Here is a 22,192-nt window from a genome sequence, read left to right as displayed (position 1 = left end):
AAAAACGAAAGTTGTCTGAAGGACCGCCAGTTAGATATCAAGAACTTGACCAAGGTGTGATGAAATACTTGGAAGAGGATTTCTAAACAAGAGAAGACACTGAATGGTGCTGAACTTATTCTAAGAATGAGAAGAATCAAGGTCACGTGTGTTTTTTTTTTCTCCTCTTTTTTTATATCACAGAATGTTGATCTTTATTTGTTTAAACAAGCGGTGTGTTTAGTTTTCATTAGAATTGCATAAATCACATGGTTGTATCTTTTTTTTCTCTCGTGAAAATGTGATGACACTTTATCTTGCAAAGGGGTGTATACCTAGCAAACGCCCACCCCCTACTTTTACCCGAAATCTGTGCGGAGGGGGGGGGGTGGGCGTTTGCTAGGAATGTTACGGTACTATCAGCATAGTCTCATTCCGTCGGGTAAGATGTTATAGTCCGGTCATCGACCATTACAAGTACTATCAGCATAGTCTCATACCGTCGGGTAAGATGTTATAGTCCGGTCATCGACCATTACAAGTACTATCAGCATAGTCTCATACCGTCGGGTAAGATGTTATAGTCCGGTCATCGACCATTACACGTACTATCAGCATAGTCTCATACCGTCGGGTAAGATGTTATAGTCCGGTCATCGACCATTACAAGTACTATCAGCATAGTCTCATACCGTCGGGTAAGATGTTATAGTCCGGTCATCGACCATTACAAGTACTATCAGCATAGTCTCATACCGTCGGGTAAGATGTTATAGTCCGGTCATCGACCATTGCAAGTACTATCAGCATAGTCTCATACCGTCGAGTAAGATGTTATAGTCCGGTCATCGACCATTACAAGTACTATCAGCATAGTCTCATACCGTCGGGTAAGATGTTATAGTCCGGTCATCGACCATTACAAGTACTATCAGCATAGTCTCATACCGTCGGGTAAGATGTTATAGTCCGGTCATCGACCATTACAAGTACTATCAGTATTAACAGCTATTGTGTTTTCAGCGTAGCATAAGGGCTCGATATTTAGACGAGACAAGTATAATGCCGAAAACACAATAGTGTTTATATTGCTATTCTGACATAATATGCTGTACTAAAAACATGTTTGTGTCAGCAACAACTATATTAGAATGGTCCATGTTGCCTATTGCAGACGACGGTTTAGTGCGCATATCCCTTGCACATGTATCACGGACAAGACACGCGATAACCGGATGTTTGGCATTACGTCAATGTGCCAGGTGTCATATAACGTCACGTAGCATGCTTGCTTTACGTATTATTGTATTTATTGTTCGAAAGTCTGACTTCTGCTGCGGATAGTGATTTCGCGTATGATTACTGTGGTAAATCTGTGGATGATAAGAGAACAAGTATTGATTCAGAAGAAAGTCAACGACTAAATGTTTCAGACCGGTAACTTCATTTCAACATAGCATGCAATGGACGTTGCGTATGGAAACTTCAAAGGAGAGTGTGCTGATTATGTGCTAAACATGGGAACGAATTCAGCTACTTGAATTTTGCAAGGTTTGTTGCCTGTTATAAAACATGATATTACACGGAATGTATTTCATGTACGGTAAGTAAAAACAAAATAATCAAATGTCATCGTCTGTCGACCAGTCACAGAAGCAAACCTGGCCAGGTATGCGTGTACTTCATACACGTCGAAGAAACCGAAAACATGCATCTTTGTTATACATGCGAATATGAAAAGGATATTCAGCAACTTCCTGCGGAATATGGCCCGATGATCGGAATAGGGCTGTGTGAGCCTATCCAATCACAACCCCCGAATTTCCCTACGTGTCTATCAGACTAGCAATATGTATCCTCTCATACCGGCAGTAAGTTGTTATAGTCCAGTCATCGACCATTACAAGCACAATCAGTATAGTCCCATACAGTTGTTATAGTCCGGTCATCGACCATTACAAGTACAATCAGTATAGTCTCATACAGTTGTTATAGTCCGGTCATCGACCATTACAAGTACAATCAGTATAGTCTCATACAGTTGTTATAGTCCGGTCATCGACCATTACAAGTACAATCAGTATAGTCTCATACAGATGTTATAGTTCGGTCATCGACCATTACAAGTACAATCAGTATAGTCTCATACAGTTGTTATAGTCCGGCAGAAGGGCAGGTGGAGGACATTTTTGTTATTAAAAAACAGTCTTAAGAAACTGTTGTTGTTCAGGACGGTCAGTACTATCTTATGTTAAAATGACTTGTATCTAGCTTTCGTAGTTTGAGTCTTGTACACGTACATGTTCACAAATCAAAAGGAAAACCCGTCAAATTAATACCCGAAAAGAGCCTCAAGGTCAACTTCAATATATTCGCTTGAACTCTCGTGCCTCTTAAAACGATCACGCTCAGAACCTGACCGAGGAATGCAGTGAATCAGAACTTGACAGGTGTGAAACACGTGCTCCAAACACACCTGACTGGCTAGGGGGGTCAGTATGGTACGTGTGTCACTGTGGTACGTGTGTCACTGTGGTACGTGTGTCACTGTGGTACGTGTGTCACTGTGGTACGTGTGTCACTATGGTACGTGTGTCACTGTGGTACGTGTGTCAGTGTGGTACGTGTGTCACTGTGATACGTGTGTCACTGTGGTACGTGTGTCACTGTGGTACGTGTGTCACTGTGGTACGTGTGTCACTGTGGTACGTGTGTCACTGTGGTACGTGTGTCTTTTTGTAGGTATCTGTCGCCGTGTCTAATGATAGGCATATCAACACTAAATGTTATTTTCTTGTGACATGTGCTTGTTCCACTTGTAGTCTGTTTTGAATGTTTTACAGTTGCTCATTACAATGGCGTTCGCAGCAACAAAGAAGAGACGAAATATCTTGCTGAACATGTTCAGTGGTCGGCCTGGATTGATATAGTAAGTCTCTGTCTTATTGTCTGTTTGTCTGTCTGTTTGTCTGTCTGTCTGCGAGTTCGTTCGTCCGTGAGTCTGTCTGTCTGCCTGTCTTTCTGCCTGTCTTTTCCCCAGTCCGTCCGACTTTTGCCTGTTGTGAATTGTTGTCGATTGGGTAGTTAGTCAGTAATGGACTGTGGGGTCGATTTTGGGTTGCCCTTATTTAATTGGTGGTCACATCAACCCGGTGGAAGGGGGCCCGGGTAGCTCAGGTGGTAGAGCACTGGACTTGTGATCGAAAGGTCGCTGGTTCGAATCCGGGCCGGGACGGACACGGGTCAACTTTATGTGCAGACCCAGAGACGGTATCCATCTCCCACCCCCGTGTCACCACAATGGCACGTTAAAGATCTTGGTCATTCTACTATAAGTGCAGATGGCTGATACCACCTAAACACGCATACATCAAAAGCCGTGAGGGCGTAAAAACTCGAATCGTATGAACCAATTCATGTCCAATATAGGCAATTAAGACCTGACGGACAATAAGCCCCTTAAAATTTACTATCCGGTGGAAGAAATCTTTGACTCGTTAATTGTTGTAACAAAATAGAAAGCTTGAATGAAATGACACGGGCATATACATGTTTTTTAGCTGGGGTACAAACGCGTCTCAATCATTTGTTTGCTGAGTTCATAGAAAGACATATTTAAAGTAAAACAATATTGTAAATGGGGTTCAGAAAAAGTAGGATTTGGGTCTTCATGAAAGAGGGAGTCTTAATGAGATATGATACCGATACATGCACACCCTAGCGGTGTCCTGACAAGTAATGTACGTCTTAATGAGATACGATACCGATACATACACACCCTAGCGGTGTCCTGACAAGTAATGTACGTTTTAATGAGATATGATACCGATGCATGCACACCCTAGCGGTGTCCTTACAAGTAATGTACGTTTTAATGAGATACGATACCGATACATGCACACCCTAGCGGTGTCCTTACAAGTAATGTACGTTTTAATGAGATACGATACCGATACATGCACACCCTAGCGGTGTCCTGACAAGTAATGTACGTTTTAATGAGATACGATACCGATACATACACACCCTAGCGGTGTCCTGACAAGTAATGTACGTTTTAATGAGATACGATACCGATACATACACACCCTAGCGGTGTCCTGACAAGTAATGTACGTTTTAATGAGATACGATACCGATACATGCACACCCTAGCGGTGTCCTGACAAGTAATGTACGTTTTAATGAGATACGATACCGATACATGCACACCCTAGCGGTAATGTACGTTCTACTGATGATATGAAGAAGTCACGTTAGGTAGGCAAACTGCATTCTAGAAATTCTTTGTCAGTTCATTAGAAGACATGCAGAATGATGAAACAATATTTACGTGGCGCTATTATTCGCATTATGACGTCTTCTGCAACTTTGTTTCGCATTTGATGTCAGAGACTTCAGTGTGAAAGGTCTAGAAGAAACGTCTTGTTTGTGAAGTTGGTGTCATGTGTCATTACACTAGGGCTACAAGCAGGGCCATGGGGTGTCGGTGTCATGTGTCATTACACTAGGGCTACAAGCAGGGCCATGGGGTGTCCACTGTACTAACCTTGTGCGTATTATGTAGGGCGGAGTAGTTTAGTTGGTAGAGCATCGGACTTGTGTTCCTAGGGCCACGAGTTTGAATCCGGGACGGACACGGGTCAACTCTATTAGCAGACTTAGAGACGGAGGTGGGTACCCATGCCCCATCCCCGTGGTCATTCTGCTACAGGTGGCTGATCACAACTAAATACGCACACGCCTTGGTAGCGCTTCTCTTGTTGCTGGATAAAGCGACTCGAATTTCCCAACAATAGAATCATAAAGTAAAGTGAAATGAAATGAAGTCAATTGAAATGAAATTAAACGAAATAAAGTGAAATGAAATGTGCGTGCAGCCCAATGGACTCTTTAACACGGTCGTCCACAATCTCCTACGCCTGCGCCTTCGGTGCCACGGCCATCCTGGTCTACCGGATTGTGCTGGACCAAACGTACGCCATAGAGTACAAGGGAGCCGGAGCTGTTAAATGTGAGTTAGACCATAGATGTGTGTTTTTGTGATCTTCGCCATAGCCTCTATGTTTATCAATGGAAATGTGTTTACCCGTGTTCATGTACAGCATACTGTTGTGCTTTTCAGCGTTGTGTTGTTGTGTTTCAGCGTTCTTTGCAGTGTGTTGTTGTGTTTCAGCGTTCTTCGTCATAGCCTCCATGTTTATCTACGGAATAGTGTTTTTACCATGTTCATCTGAAGCGTACTGTAGGGGATTGTGTTTTTCCTGTGTTCACACGCAGTGTTAGGGAGGCCCACGGACAGTAAGCGTGAACAGACCACAGAAGGCCATTTTTAGAGTGCTGTAAACAGCTTCAAAATTAAGCAATGTTCTTATAGTTCAGGTTTGAAATGTAAAAGTACTTATAGAATTGCTGTGCAAAGTTTGAAGCCTGTTAGAATTATACATTTGGAGGTATTGGACTGTAAAGTCAGGCAAATATGCGATTTTTTCACAATTGGGAAGTTATGTACAGGGCGACAAATTAAAAAAAGCAAAAAGAAATGACCTTTTCGGTTTTATTTTATAAAACAGATTGCAGCAACCACAAATGTATCACAGTTGAACCAATAAATGCAATAAAAAGGGTTTTATAGCCGATTGCAATTTTAGGCTATATTGACGTCATCACACGAAATTTAAGAAACGCGAACAAGCAAATCTTCAGTGGTTTTACATGTAAAGATGTCATACGATATATCAAATTGAAGATCTCTTTGTGTACAATCTAGCTGTCATACTTTTGATGCTGTATAATCAAAACTTTACAACTTAAGCTTGAAAATCAATATTTTCAAAAATAATAAATTTAAAATAAAAACTATAAAATGTATTAATGTTCCGCAATGTCAATCTTTATAAACATTTGTAACCTCACATTTTAGCATATTTCCACACATTGAATGATAATAATGTTACTTCCAAACAAGAAAACACTAACTACAGCACAAGTTTGCAGTTATGCGTTATATTTTAATCTGCCTGACTGAAAATGTGTGCGTTTCTTCCTTAACCTGTATATCCGCGATTATATAGCAAATTATGTGTATGTAAGTGTGTATATATCCATGTATGCAGGTATGTATGTGTGTATGTATGTATGTATGTATGTATGTATCCTTATTGTTTTTATGTGAATCTCTCTCTCTCTCTCTCTCTCTCTCTCTCTCTCTCTCACACACACACACACACACACACACACACACACACACACACACACATACATTCACCAACACACACACAATATCTGTTATCCTTGTAGTGCAATTAAGGTCAGGTATACAGCATGACAAAATCCCCTGCAATGCAATAATGACACAAACAACAGATTTTCCAAAAAAAACTGTCATAGCAACACAGAAATTGTCTAATCAATGAAATGTAACAAATACAATTGCATAACAGAACAAAGAAACATTTGAATATAACATCAGGTATTTAGCGCCAAAAAGAAACCCAAGTCAGATCATTAGTTATGAGAACCAATTAAGAACATCAAACAACTCAGCGCCATAAAAGTCATTTCAAGTCATCAGTCACAGTTTAAATGTCAAAAATCGTCGGGAAATTAATTCAGCATTATAATAATACCATCAATAAACACACAAGCATGAAGATGAAACAGAACAGACGGAAATTGTAGCACCGAAATGAATTATGCAAACACATCGCGATCAAAGAAGAACACCAGGTGACTTTGTGTATTAAAGCCATCGTTAAACAGACATTACACATTCAATGAGATGTACCTACAGATCAGGTAATTCCGTGCTACAAAACCCAGTGCAGATCATAGTCTAAAAGACATCGAGATATTACTAAATTATACAGTACTTCAGCGCCATATAATAATGTAAGATCATCAGTCACACAAAACCGAGATGTAACAAAAAATTCGATCGATCAGCACCATATAAAAACATTGCAGATCATTAGCCACACAAACAAAGAGATGTAACAAAAACATCAGGTAATTCCATCGATCGGCACCATATAAAAACAGTTACACAAGTTCTCACTGAAAGTGAAGAACGAAGCGGTTCCGCAGGTTGAAATGACACCTTTTTTTTGGAGTAACCCAAGACACACGCTTGGCTTGGAAGCCATATATATTGCAGCCACAGAAGCAACAGGTGTGTGTGTGTGTGTGTGTGTGTGTGTGTGTGTGTGTGTGTGTGTGTGTGTGTGTGTGTGTGTGTGTGTGTGTGTGTGCGTGTGTGTATGTGTGTGTATATGTGTGTGTCTGTTCGTCTGTGTGTCTGTCTGTGTGATTCTGATTAAAAGTGAATGTGCATGTCTATGGGTGTTTTTGTGTAAGTATGTATGTATGTATGTGTGTATGTATGTATGTGTGTATGTATGTATGTATATATATATATACAGTCGACTCCGGTTAATCGGCCACTTTTGGGACTGACTGAATTATGGCCGATTATCCGAAGTGGCCGATTATCCGAACATCGCATCGGGAAGTTCCTCAGAACAAAAATATTGGATGTTGGAAGTTACTTATGGTAGCGGAAAGCGGAAGTTTCGTGCATTGGCATACGTGCTCTACATGTCTCCAAAAAATGTGTCCAGTGTCGTCTGCTTCTGTTTGGCATTGGCACGTTTCCTCACTGCAGCACAGACAACCGTCGTCCAGGCAATGCAGTTCTTCTTCCCCGAAGGCATTTTCCAGGGCATATTGAACCAATCAACCAATGCCTCGTCCACTTCATCGTCTTTTCCTCCTCTTTTCCTTTTCTTTGATACAGACAAGCGTCCACCTACAGCTTCACTCCTGAGATGATCCTCGTCGTTAATCCATCGACAAAGGGTTTTTCTTGGGACCCCTAACTGATTTGCAAGCTGCAATTTTGATGTGTTAGGCGGATATCCTTTCACTTTGTCCAAGAATTCAAGTTTTTCCAAGACGCTGTAATCTTTCCTTTTCGTCGCCATGGTTTGTGCAAAGAGGCTTTCGGCACAAGCAAGTCAGTGTTTGACTGTCAGTTGTTTCGATCACAGTGTGTAAACTCAGTAAACTCACTGGCAGACCTTTGTGCTGTCATGTGAGTAATGATCATGGAACCACTCACAAAAACGTGAAAGTGTGAGGTGGCCGTTTAGCCGATGTGCAAAGTTTTCGTGGTGGCCGATTAACCGAACATTTTAACACATAATATCCTTTCCACAGCCGGAAGGCTCGGTTATTCTTTTTAAAGATGTTGCTAGTTCGTTGATCTAACTTTGGTGGGGAGTTGAAAAACCTAAAATTGTAACGTATTTGCATGTGACATTTTCACGGCATGCCTTGATTTAGCCTTCGGCGGTGAAACAGTTGAAAAGCGTTTTAATTCAATCGCAAGGCAAAGTCAAACACATTTACATCAGTATGAGAACAGACTTCCGGATAGATCTGTTGCAGAGATCTTTCACTACACAATATATTTTTCTGTTTTAAATAAGTTTTCTTTGCGAGCTCGTGGAAAATAAGCGATAATTTCGAATTTCGGCTTGTCGCGACGTCAAGTTTTTCACTGTGCATACTCTGATACTGAACACTGCGTAACAAACTGATTCAGCTTTTGCATGACTGCGAGAGTTGATCAGCTTTTGGTTTTTCACTTCAATCGCTTGTCAAGGTCAAGCCAAAGCACATACTGATTAGAAAAATGTTACTGAACTTACTGGTAGATGTATCTCTTGAGATCAATGAGAAGAAAGATCGAGCGACTTCCTAAAACGCCTGTGTTTAAAAGAAAACACTGTGTTCAGAATTAACCCTTTCAACAACGTAATGATATTTGTGTAAGTTGCTCTTTTAAACATATAATAACAGAAAGTTGATTGTATCGCACGCAAAATTACACGAATCTGGTTAGAATATCTTTCCTTTGCGAGTCTTTGGAACTGGGGCGATAATTTCGAGTGTTTCAGCTTGCCGCGGCGTCATGCAAATAGCTGTATCACTCTGCAAATGACTAGATTCAGCCTTCGGCGGCGCAACCGTTGGATAATCGCTTCACTTCAATCGATCGGCCCGGTCAAAGTATAGCCCGTATTGATGAGAAAAGATGTTCTTCTTGTAGATTAGCCTTTTAAGATTACTGAGAGAAATGGGCGATTTCCAAAAACGCCTGTGTCAAAACAAAAACACTGTGTTCAGAATCAACTATATTCACAACATGTTAATAGTAATTATGAGTCGCTCAGCGGAATACATAATTACAAAGGATTGATCTGATGGTATGCAAAATGTCAGTAAACTGCATCTAATACTTTTTCCTTGCGAGATCTCAGAACATACGCGATTCGGCCTTGGACGGCGCAAAAGTTGAAATATTGCTTCACTTCAATCGGTTGGCCCGGTTAAAGTATTGCACACATTGATTAGATAAGACATTGTCCTGGTAGATTGGCCTTTTAACATTATTGACAGGAATGGGCGATTTCCAGAAACATCTGTGTAAAAAGTAAAACACTGTGTTCAGAACCCACCCTTTTTCAAGACGTTAATAAAATGTTGATAAGTCGCTCTTTCACATACATCATAACAAAGGGTTGATCTTATGCCACACTAAATTTCAGTATTGTACTTTAAATAGTTTTTCTTCGCGCGCTCTTGGAACTTGGGTGACGATTTCGAGTGTTTCGCTTGCCGCGACGTCAAATAGCTTTTTCCCTGTAGCCTACACCGCGTTTGCGGCTAAGTCCGAAGCGGGAGATAGCGTTTTGGGGCAAGTTCGGGACTTGTTTTACTCATGAACCAAAAACAGCACGTTCACATACCAACAATCATTCAAAATAACAACAACTGGAGAAACCCTTGCAAGTTGTTTGACGTTTTCAAAATATTTATTTAGCCTTTTAAATCTTCATAGAAAAGTTAAAAAAAATCACGGCTGTGGCCGCCATTTTGGACTTTCTCTGTGGGCCTCCCTAGCAGTGTTCCGTTGTGTGTTTCAGCGTTCATTGCCATAGCCTCCATGTTTATTTACGTGTTGGTGTTTTTGTCATGTTCATCTACATCGTACTGTTGTGTATGTGTTTCAGCGGTCATTCCCATAACCTCAATGTTTATTTACGGGGCGTGTTTTTTTTTCCCAAGTTCATCTCCTGTGTGTTTTAGCGTTCATTGCCATAGCCTCCATGTTTATTTACGAGATGGCGTTTTTCCAAAGTTCCTCTCCATTGTTTCAATGTGTGTTTCAGCGTTCATTGTCATCGCCTCCATGTTTATCTACGGGATGGTGTTTTTCCCCGTGTTCGGCAGTCTGGCGTTAAAGACAGTGTTTAGCTTTGGTCTGGGCACGGCGTACGTTTGGATGATGATCGCCATCGACATCTTTAAGCTGGCTGAGTGTCAGGTCGACCCTGTAAGTGTAACATTGTCGGTGTGAATGTGTGTGTGGGTGTGTGTGTGTGTGTGTGTGTGTGTGTGTGTGTGTGTGTGTGTGTGTGTGTGTGTGTCTCTGTGTGTCTCTGCGTGTCTTCTGTGTCTGAGTGTGTTTTTGTGTGTATGTGCGTGTGTGTAAGTGTGTGTGCGTGCGTGTGCGTGCGCTCGCGCGTGCGTGTGTGTGTGTGTGTGTGTGTGTGTGTGTGTGCGTGCATTCGTGCATGTGTGCGCGCGTGCGTGTGTATGTGAAAGAGTGTGTGTGTGTGTGTGTGTTTTCAATTTGTCTATATTTTGTGTGTAGTATTTGTCACTTTATATATTTTACACAATGTTGACAATTGTCTTCTAATTTGTTACCGTTTTTCAACAATTGTGCCTATGTCTTACAATCTTCATTTACCCTCATTTTTCCTAATTGTCTGCTTGTGTCTTCATTTTGTTGCAAGATCTGTTTGATGTTTTTCTTTCTTCAGAAATACCGGGTGTTGCTCGTCTTACGAGGGCTGCCCAGTTTGCTGTGTTTGCTGTATCTCAGTATATCCATGCCCATCCGTATGGTCACTGCATTCAAACAAGGCAAGAAACCATCTGTGTCTGTCTGTATGTGTGTCTGTGTGTCTGTTTGTCTGTCTGTCTCTCTCTGTCTCTCAGTATATCTATATCCATCCGTATGGTCAATGTATTCGGAAAAGGAGAGTAGCCGTATCCGTCTTGGCTTCCATTTATATGGTTATGCTGCTGAGGCTTTATTGTTGTTATCGATGTCTGTCTCGCTGTCTATCTGCCTGTCTGTCTGTGTGTCTGTCTGTCTGATTCACTCTCCATGTCTGTTCACCAGGTCCTCTCTGTAGGTCTGTCTCTGTCCGACTGTCAGTCTCTCTCTCTCTCTCTCTCTCTCTCTCTCTCTCTCTCTCTCTCTCTCTCTCTCTCTCTCTCTCTCTCTCTCTCTCTCTCTCTCTCTCTCTCTCGGAAGTGGTTTCGCTGTGCTGCATAGCAGGCTTTTCTGTACCTCTTCGTTTGAACTTTCTGAGCGTGTTTTTAATCCAAACATATCATATCTATATGTTTTTGGAATCAGGAACCGACAAGGAATAAGATGAAATTGTTTTTAAATCGATTTCGGAAATTTAATTTTGATCAAAATGTTTATATTTTTAATTTTCAGAGCTTGTTTTTAATCCAAATATAACATATTTATATTGTTTTTGGAATCAGGAAATAATGTAGAACGTAAATTTGGATCGTTTTATATAAAAAAAATAATTATTACAATTTTCAGATTTTTAATGACCAAAGTCATTAATTAATGTTTAAGCCACCAAGCTGAAATGCAACACCGAAGTCCGGCCTTCGTCGAATATTGCTTTACAAAAATTTCAATAAATTTGATTGAAAAATGAAGGTGTGACAGTGCCGCCTCAACTTTGACAAAAATCCGGATATGACGTCGTCAACAGTATGTATAAAGAAAAAAGAAAAAACCGTCCGGGGATATCATTCCCAGGAACTCTCATGTCAAATTTCATAAACATCGGTCCAGTAGTTTGGTCTGAATCGCTCTACCCACACACACGCACAGACACACACACAGACACACACACAGACACACACACACACACACACACACACACACACACACACACACACACACACACACACACACACACACACACACATACATACATACACCACGACCCTCGTCTCGATTCCCCCTCTATGTTAAAACATTTAGTCAAAACTTGACTAAATGTAAAAAATCAAGTGTGTTCATTTTGATTCTGATAGACCGACAGATTGACTGATTTTTACATGTTGCTTTACACGAGCATGATTGTTTTTATTCATGATCTGTCCGTTTTTCTATGGTCTTCATTTCCTTTTTCATTAACTTAGGAAAATACTTCTTCTGGGACGAGGTGGAGGAAGGGGAGGAGAACTCCATGGAAGACATCCGTGACTCCTACTCCGGTCACCACGTGGCCAAGCTCTTCAGGAAACCTGTGCTCAAGTTGTGAGTTGTCTTTCCTTCATCTGGCGCGTTTGTGTGGGTGGTGATTAACGTGTAACGGGCTGTTGTGATGCGTTGTTTGGCCTGAGCGCATGGCTATGAAGTTGTCATTCTTCTACCCCTGCCAACAAACACGTTTTGTTTTAAATCAAAAACATTATTAATGCATTCATTTTTGCTGTTCAGGCCACCGGAAGGTTTGAAGCAACGGGTTGCCAACCTTGTGATTGGCTTGTTCCATCGTTTTGTCTACCAGAGACAGAGAGGTAGGACACGTGGTTTTAGTTAAAACTGTATTATGTTACCTTTTGCTTTCTCTTGTCAGCGGTTATAATGTCTGGGTCGTTTAAAGCATATAACTGTCGTTACTATTTGAACGCCATTTGGTTATGTTTTCTTCCTTGCATGCAGAGCTGATCGTAAGTAAGGGAATAGGTTCTTCTATTAACATATCAATACTGCAATTACTTTGTCTTTTGTATCTCTCTCTCTCTCTCTCTCTCTCTCTCTCTCTCTCTCTCTCTCTCTCTCTCTCTCTCTCTCTCTCTCTCTCTCTCTCTCTCTCTCTCTCTCTCTCAAACACAGACAGCTTCAAAAAAAAATATATGTCGCACATAATGCAACTAAACATGTGCTGAATGGTTCATCAATTCATTTAAAATGTATGTGCATGTTAAACAAAATTATAATAATATGCAGATCTAAATTAAGTTACGTTAAAAATTGACACTTGGAAATTGTACTTAAAATGCAGCATGACAATTTATTTTTTTAATTTGTATCTGTATATGCAGTTATAATGTATTAAGTTTGATGTGATAGTTCTTTGATTATATTGTTTTCTGTTCTTGTTGACCCTATATTAGGGCGAGGGCTGGATGTAAAAAAGCAATATTTTTGCTTATCTATTACCCTCGATAATAAAGATTTTGTCTTGTCTTGTCTTGTCTCACTCACTCTCTCTATTATCCTTCCGTAATAAAGTTGTCTTCGTCTGTCTGTCTGTTTCTCTGTCTGTATGTCTGTCTGTCTGTCTGTCTGTCTGTCTGTCTGTCTGTCTGTCTCTGTCTGTCTGTCTGTCTGTCTGTCTGTCTCTCTCTCTCTCTCTCTCTCTCTCTCTCTCTCTCTCTCTCTCTCTCTCTCTCTCTCTCAAGTGTGCTGAAATGTGTTCCCTTTTGGGTAAAGTAAAATCTGAGCAGTGGTGGTAACTGTGACGAATAATTATTTGTCTGCTATTCACACCCTCCACATTACCCTTTGTGGTGTATTTTATCTGCAGGTTTCCGCTACCCGTCCAAGATGATTTCTGTGATGTTCGTTGCCCTAATTGTCATATACACAGTAAGAAACAACTTACCTTTGTAATGTTTCTCTTCATCTTACACTCGATCTGAATTAAACTGTTCCACTTTTAGACACCCTTTTTTGTAACCAGTTTTGAACGCTGTGTGACATTCATTATAAGATGTTTGATGGGTTGTTGACAGACCAGCTTTTTTGTCGGTCCGAGGGGGAGCATATCGTCTTTTGTTTCATATTTATTGACCAAGGCCAGTTTGCCAGTTCGTTTTTGGAACTCTGCAAAGCAGTGTTGTGTCGTCTGTTTAGGTCTGGGGAAACGCCAATGAAAAGAGCCGAAGAATCCCCGAGCGTTTCTATTGGGTTTGCTTTTGATTATCCATGTATATAGCTATTCTGATGGACACGTGGGGGAATTCGGGGGCTGTGATTGGATGGTCTCTTCCGATCTTAAAAGCATAATGCTACGGAAGTCGGCCATTTTTGCCAATATCCAAAAGCATATTGGCAAAAATGGCCGACTTTCTTATCTCGTAACTCCACACTAAATACCCCACTTCCCCTCTGAAGTATTGATGTACAACCCATGGCACTAACATTCATGTAGTCGTTTATAACTGAGGTTGAACAATTCGCTTCATGACGAGACAAGCGATACCATTCACCCAAACTGAAAACTTCGCTGTCGTCTGCTCGCGTTGTAGCTGTTCTCTTCTCCTCCCCTTGTTGCATCCTTCAGTTGTTTCTAGTTTTCCGTTGATGTTGTGTTTTGGTCTTCTTCATAAGTATAGTCTTGTTCAAAATTTAAAAAGAAATCAAACTTCATTTTGTTGTATACGAATGAACTAATAAAAAGCTGTTTATCGGCTGTGTTGTCAAATCGAGGTTTTTTTCCAAAGTCAGTGTGGCGCCTGCGCAAAACTAATACGCATAAGAAACGGCGTCTGCTATCAAAACCTGAGATCAACGTATCGACGCAAAAACTGTCATTTTGTAAGTTTGGAACAACACATCAAGGTCAGAACAGCTATATAATCGCTATTGTGTTTTCAGCGTAGCAATAGGGTATAATGCAATAGGGTCGAACAAGTATAATGCGACTCGTCAGCATTATACTTGTCTCGTCTAAATATCGGACCCTATTGCTACGCTGAAAACCCAATAGCTGTTAATAACCTGCTTCCTGCAACTATGGTAACCGGGGATATATTGCATCCATGGGGAACATGAAATTTATTTCCCAGGTGTTTGTGAATGAAAACTCGTGAAAATGATGACAAACTATCTTATTCTACTTGCAAATATCTCACATGGTGAACACAGACTTAGAGACAGGGTCCATTTCACACCCCGTCTCACCACTATGCCAGAAGTGCAGGAGGCTGATCACTTGTAAACACATCTGGGTTACAGAAGGGAGGAAGCGACCAGAATTTCCCAACAATGGAATAATAAATACAATAAATAAACAAGTCGCGTAAGGCAAAAAAACAACATTTATTCAATCTGTCGAACTCAAAGAACGCACTGCAGTTTTTCACCGAGACAATTCAGCTTCGTCAATCCTGGCGACAAGGAAATCGCTGACATTTTTCACGTGGAACAGGCTTGTCAATTTCACTAGTGCTGCGTTTTCCACGTGAAAAATGTCAGCGATTTCCTTGTCGCCGGGAAGGAATTGGGTAACTGACTTATCCATTGCAATCAAAGGGGGCGTTCCATTGCACCTTTTCTGGTGTCTGTGTTGCTCAGATGACGTTGGAGATCATGGCCCTGTTCCCACCCATGATCCAGCTGTACGGGGAGGACTTGCTGTACCAAATGGACAACACTATCGCAAGCTCGCCCGCCGCCAACGAGTCGTCCGATGATACGGACCTCAGGAAAGCGCTCTACTTTGGCTACAGGGTCCTTGGCATTCTTAGAGGTAAGGGGGGGGGGGGGTGTGGGGTGTGTGTGTGTGTGTGAGGGATTTGGTTGGGAGGCGAGAGAGAGAGAGAGAGAGAGAGAGAGAGAGAGAGAGAGAGAGAGAGAGAGAGAGAGAGAGAGAGAGAGAGAGAGAGAGAGAGAGATGATGATGTTGATGATGGAACTTTATTTTTCAAGGATAAAGGTTTAAGGCGAGGCCTTTTCTTACAACCGGTCCTTACTTCTAATACAAATGTCTAATAAATGATAAACAAGTAAAGCAACATGACAAATAAACAAATTAAACGAACGACCCAGCAAACAATCGACAAGTAAGCAAACAAGCAAATAAACACAAACAACAAAACAAGTCGCGTAAGGCGAAATTACTACATTTAGTCAAGCTGTGGAACTCACAGAATGAAACTGAACGTAGTCCGCCGCTAGTGCAAAAGGCAGTGAAAGTGACGAGCCTGTTTGGCGCGGTAGCCGTTGCGCTGTGCTTCATAGCACGCTTTACTGTTGTACCTCTCTTCGTTTTAACTTTCTGAGCGTGTTTTTAATGCAAACATATCATATCTATATGTTTTTGGAATCAGGAACCGACAAGGAATAAGATGAAATAGTTTTTAAAACGATTTCAGAAATTTAATTTTAATCATAATTTTTATATTTTTAATTTTCAGACCTTGTTTTTAATCCGAATATAACATATTTATATGTTTTTGGAATCAGAAAATGGTGAAGAGAGAGAGAGAGAGAGAGAGAGAGAGAGAGAGAGAGAGAGAGAGAGAGAGAGAGGTCTAAGAAAAAAATACCTCAGATCGCTTAAGGTTACACCATAAGATTCTGCGTTACAAATAATGCTAACGCGCGTACACTTTGCAAAAGTAAGTATTTTAAAAGCTTAAACCAATGTCATTAAAACCGCCAAAGAAAGAGCACTCTTTGTGATGGTGTAGTTATTTCCATTGAGTTACTTCCCTTGCTTGTGCGTTTCCGACCAAATCTAGCCGCGTGCATCTAGATTAAGGTACAGACTGTAACAGTGGATTCCCCAGATTCGTCAAATTTGCCAGAAACTCCCCCAAAAAACGGTCAGATCAATACATGTAGAATCCCTTTAATGGTCTACATTGTGATTTCAGTGTGTCTGATCGTTTCCACCGTCCTGGCCACCGTCTCCTCTCTCTTCAACGTCCTGCATACCTTGTCCAGCTACAGGTGACCACACACACACACGCACACGCACAAGCACGCACGCAAGCGTGTGTGTATGTATGTGTGTGTGTGTGTGTGTGTGTGTGTGTGTGTGTGTGTGCGTGTGTGTGTGTGTGTGTGTGTGTGTGTGTGTGTGTGTATTTAACCACATTGTAATCTGTGATGTAGTTACCATTTAGAAGAAAAACAAAGGTTCAAAAGTGTCTTTATTTCTTTGCTTTGTTTTTTGTTGTATTAGACAAAAACAATTTACCGGGTGTATGAACCCTGACTATTCTGTTATACCAATCTTGTTGACTGGATACTGCTACTGCTATTATCGTTTTTGAAAGCAAGAAGGTCTTGGATCAAATTGTTTGATCGACTATAAACTGTTCTGTTATTTTTCAGACAAAATCTGTATGCGTTGTACAGGGGGGACCACTCACACATTCCACCTGCTTCAGCGTACAGTAACGCGTCACACTGTGTGAGTTATCCCTCCGTTGGAAATAGCACTGCAGATAAACTAACAGATAATGTGTTTTCAGCGCAGCGCTAGTGTCGGATATTTTGACTTGAACAAGTATAATACACCGAATCGAAGACGAGGCGTATTATACTTGTTCTCGTCAAAATATCCGACCCTATCACTACGCTGAAAGCACGATAGCTTTTATCTTGCTATCGTACAGGGTTATACACTTGCAAAATGGACTGGGTGGCCGAGTGGTAACGCACTTGCGCTCGGAAGCGAGAGGTTGCGAGTTCTACCCTGGGTCAGGGCGTTATTTTCTCAATTTTCTCCCCCCCTTTCCTAACCTAGGTGGTGGGTTCAAGTGCTAGTTTTTCGGATGAGACGAAAAACCGAGGTCCCTTCGTGTACACTACATTGGGGTGTGCACGTTAAAGATCCCAGGCAAAATTGTATAGGCATAGATACAAATGTCCACCAAAATACCCGTGTGACTTGGAATAATAGTAGGATATGCGCCGAAATGGCTGCGATCTGCTGGCCGATGTGAATGCGTGATGTATTGTGTAAAAAAAATTCCATCTCACACGGCATAAATAAATCCCTGCGCCTTGAATATGTGCGCGATATAAATTGCATAAAAAAGAATATAAAAAAAAAATAAAAACTTTAAAAAAAATAAATAAATCCCTGCGCTTAGAACTGTACCCACGGAATACGCGCGATATAAGCCTCATATTGATTGATTTATTGAAAATGTAAGTTTTTGCTTCGATACGGCTGTTTTCTGACGAGAGCAGACGAACTTTTTTCGCGCATGTGTATTGCTGTGTACACACTTCCCTGCCCTCTCGCGGTCGAATAACGCAGCGGAATTCATACTCAACACAACGTCAAGTTTGATGTGTTTCGCTTGTTAAAGAAACAACCAATACCAAACTGACGATGAAGAAGAGCGAAACACTGTTTCTCCTTTTTGATTAACTGAAATTCATATTTCAAGTGAGGTAAACACGCACGCGCGCGTTTCACAGACTTGGCAATGCGGTGACGTCCTTTGTCACGCTCGACACTTTTTCATTTCAGACATTTTTCCTTTTGCTCAAGGACATAAATTCTATTACTATGTCATGTTCTGTCGGAAATAAGCAAATTCGAGTATTCTATCACCATCTATAGCGTTGGCAAGCATTGGTCAGAAGAATTATGTCTTCGATTGACTGATAGAGGTGAAAAGACCGTCTGTTCTGCGTTGAACCGGTGTAGGATCCGGTCCGGTCCCCCCTCTGAAGTAGTCCCCCGGGGGACCAATTCGTGGCAAAAACTGCTCTTTAATGGTCTCCCCTTAGACATCCAGCCTCGTTTTTCTTGTTACAATGTTAGTAATGTTACCAGCAATTTTAGAGAAAAGAAAGGAAAGAATCAGAGACTGGTTTCATTTCTTCTTATCAGTATTTATTTATTATTCATTTTATTTCATGTGATTTTTCTTTTGAACGGCATTATAAATCAGATCTATTTTATTTTCTGCAAAATATAGTCAAACAAAGAGATTGCTGTCTGTGCACTACATAATACCGGATCAGACGAAGATATATAGATTGAAAATGGCTTGAATGCCTAAGAAAAACGAGGCTGGATGTCTAAGGGGGGACCATTTTAGAGCAGTTTTTGCCACGAATTGGTCCCCCGGGGGACTACTTCAGAGGGGGGACCGGACCGGATCCTACACCGGAACCACGTGTAGTTTTGTTCATGTAAACATAAACGATATTGGACGACTTCCATAGAAATAATTATGGAATAATCGCCGAAATGGGGCTGTGTGAGATGATCCGATCACAACTCCCGAATTCCTCCACGTGTCTATCAGAATAGTAATATTATTACTCCATAGCCTGGTTATGCCTTTATCAGAGGACTGGGTGGCCGAGTGGTAACGCACTTGCGCTCGGAAGCGAGAGGTTGCGTGTTCAGGCCTGGGTCAGGCCGCACTTTTCTCCCCCCTTTCCTAACCTAGGTGGTGGGTTCAAGTGCTAGTCTTTCGGATGAGACAAAAAACCGAGGTCCCTTCGTGTACACTACATTGGGGTGTGCACGTTAAAGATCCCACGATTGACAAAAGGGTCTTTCCTGGCAAAATTGTATAGGCATTGTATGTCCATCAAATACCCGTGGGACTTGGAATAAAAGTAAAAAAATTCCATCTCACACGGCATTAAGTCTCAGGAAACATGAATACACGCATGCAGGAAAAAAAAAATATGGGTAGCGCCGTATGTATGGCAGCTCGCTTTCCCCGGGGAGAAAGCAGCCCGAATTTCCATGAGGGTAACCTCACTGGACTGTAAATCTTATCCAATCCAATCCAATCCAATCTTTACATTGTAGCTACCTGTGTTTGCATGTGTGTTAGACTGGAACCTCTATACAGTTTACATTAGCATGACTAGTCAGTGACTTGTGGATGACCATAGATTTTTGAAAACAAAAACAAGCCGCCTCCAATCTTAATGCCCACGTTTCTGGTAATCATAAACATTAGGATATCTTTGCACAGCATGAAATCCAAACCAGTCCGACTGCTAACGTTCCAGCATTCAGAATAGAAAAATAAGAAAGGTTAGTTCTTGAAACGTCTATATTTATTTTGTTTTGTTTTGTTTTGCCATTAAGCGTACATGTGTATTATTCTGTCCTTGTATCGGTGAGTACAGAATTCCTTTGTTTTTCAACTTTGCCAATAATTATTAATAGAATGTACAATAAACATTAAATTCATTCAAACACACATTTCATATAAACGCTATATAAGTAGATGTATTACTATGTTTCGTTTTATAGACAATTACCCGTTCAAATAACTACACTTTCTTGGTATTTATTGTTGATTCAGGTGAGCATTGCAAACCATTTCAAAAGGCAGACAGAGATTTAATGCGATATGTATCTACATTTCTCACAGGTTAACAGCATCAAGTATGCGGGCTTCCAAGTTGGATACATTATTTGGAGTAAGTTTTCTAACGCAATACAATATTGTCAATTCGGTACACGTACACACACCATTTCAGTATTCAAAGTTACTGGACCTAAGGCTTTAAGTCATGCCTCAGGCAGCTATCCGTTTGAAAAAAATACCAAGTTTCATTGACTTTCATGCAAGGAGTCAAAAACTGCAAATCTTTTACGAATTAATTTTGGACGGCTTTCGTCAGGAATGAGTCACCCTCGACCAGGTTCACATCAGGTCCCGCAAAAGCCAATATGGAAGTCTATTATTCTCGGCGAGAGGGTGAATTCTTTCTATTTTGGGTACTTTACGTCAATACTTTGTGGATGATGACGTAAGACAATTGTAAAAGATGGTATTTGGGTCCATTTTGGGTCCATCTGTGCCTTTGTTCTTTCTAAACTTGACTACTGCAACTCTCTTCTCTCTGGCTGTCCCCTGTACCTCCTGCATAAACTACAAAAAGTCCAAAACTCGGCAGCACGCCTCATTCTCAAAGCACGAAAACGAGATCACGCAACACCACTTCTTCGCACACTGCACTGGTTACCTATTCAAGCCCGCATTGACTACAAACTGTCCACCCTCTGCTTTAACTTCTTTTCTGGCTCGTCTCCTGCTTACTTCTCTGAACTCTTCACCGTCTATTCTCCAGCAAGGCAACTCCGTGTCTCTTCTGACTGCCGCATCCTTACCATTCCACACACCAAAACCAAAACATACGGACAACGCAGTTTCACTTTCTGCGCACCCACACAATGGAATTCTCTCCCCTTTCACATCCGCCACTCTCAGTCACCCCAAGCATTCAAGCGAGCACTTAAAACACACCTCTTCAAGAAATACAACCCCTGATTTTGTTTTCTCAGTCCATCAGTAGGCTACATGTAGTGTATTTGTTGTTTTAGTGATAATGTGATAATGTATAGAAACATCTAGGGCTGTTTTCGGTATTGTTGATAACATGTTTTGTTTGATTAAGGGTATTCAGCTGGTATTTTCTTGTTTTCACTACCTATTTTATTTATGTTTTTATTACTTAGTTAGTGGAAGAATTTTTTTGTAATGTATGTTTGATGGTGTATGCTTTTAATTACGCGTTGTTGACTATGAATGTTGATGTAAATGCTTGTATAACTGTGTTTTAATTTTAAATGTGTCAAGCGCAAAGAGCATAATTGTAAAGTTATGATGTTGCGCTATATAAATGCTCATTTATTATTGAGTCACTTGAGAAAATGTGACTCTATGTAATCGGTCAGTGTTAGTCTGTCCGGCCGGCCGGCCGTCCGGCCGTCCGGCCGGCCGTCCGTAGACACCACCTTAACGTTGGACTTTTCTCGGAAACTATCAAAGCGATCGGGCTCATATTTTGTTTAGTCGTGACCTCCAATGACCTCTACACTTTAACGATGGTTTCGTTGACCTTTGACCTTTTTCAAGGTCACAGGTCAGCGTCAAAGGAAAAATTAGACATTTTATATCTTTTCTCGGAAACTATCAAAGCGATCGGGCTCATATTTTGTTTAGTCGTGACCTCCAATGACCTCTACACTTTAACGATGGTTTCGTTGACCTTTGACCTTTTTTAAGGTCACAGGTCAGCGTCAAAGGAAAAATTAGACATTTTATATCTTTGACAAAGTTCATCGGATGTGATTGAAACTTTGTAGGATTATTCTTTACATCAAAGTATTTACATCTGTAGCCTTTTACGAACGTTATCAGAAAAAACAAGGGAGATAACTAGCCTTTTCTGTTCGGCAACACACAACTTAACGTTGGGCTTTTCTCGGAAACTATAAAAGTGACCGGGCTCAAATTTTATGTGAACGTGACTCATTGTGTTGTGAATAGCAATTTCTTCCTGTCCATCTGATGCCTCATATAA

At 41.0% G+C, this 22,192-nt stretch overlaps 1 protein-coding gene across 1 annotated transcript in view; it reads left to right on the top strand.

Annotated features, from left to right (window-relative positions):
- Positions 1-22,192, top strand: part of LOC138983553 (receptor for retinol uptake stra6-like) — a 61,931-nt gene that overhangs the window by 23,496 nt on the left and 16,243 nt on the right. The window contains exons 4-14 of the mRNA XM_070356823.1: positions 2,823-2,908; positions 4,860-4,993; positions 10,215-10,378; positions 10,872-10,974; positions 12,292-12,409; positions 12,593-12,672; positions 13,686-13,747; positions 15,458-15,632; positions 16,762-16,837; positions 17,225-17,303; positions 20,254-20,302. Coding sequence (XP_070212924.1) covers positions 2,823-2,908; positions 4,860-4,993; positions 10,215-10,378; positions 10,872-10,974; positions 12,292-12,409; positions 12,593-12,672; positions 13,686-13,747; positions 15,458-15,632; positions 16,762-16,837; positions 17,225-17,303; positions 20,254-20,302 — 1,126 coding nt within the window. The remainder of the gene's footprint in view (positions 1-2,822; positions 2,909-4,859; positions 4,994-10,214; positions 10,379-10,871; positions 10,975-12,291; positions 12,410-12,592; positions 12,673-13,685; positions 13,748-15,457; positions 15,633-16,761; positions 16,838-17,224; positions 17,304-20,253; positions 20,303-22,192) is intronic.

Source organism: Littorina saxatilis, linkage group LG13 (assembly GCF_037325665.1).
Source record: "Littorina saxatilis isolate snail1 linkage group LG13, US_GU_Lsax_2.0, whole genome shotgun sequence".
NCBI lineage: Eukaryota > Metazoa > Mollusca > Gastropoda > Littorinimorpha > Littorinidae > Littorina > Littorina saxatilis.
The sequence above is the reverse complement of the archived record's forward strand: the minus strand, read 5'-3'. Positions and strand labels throughout refer to the sequence as shown.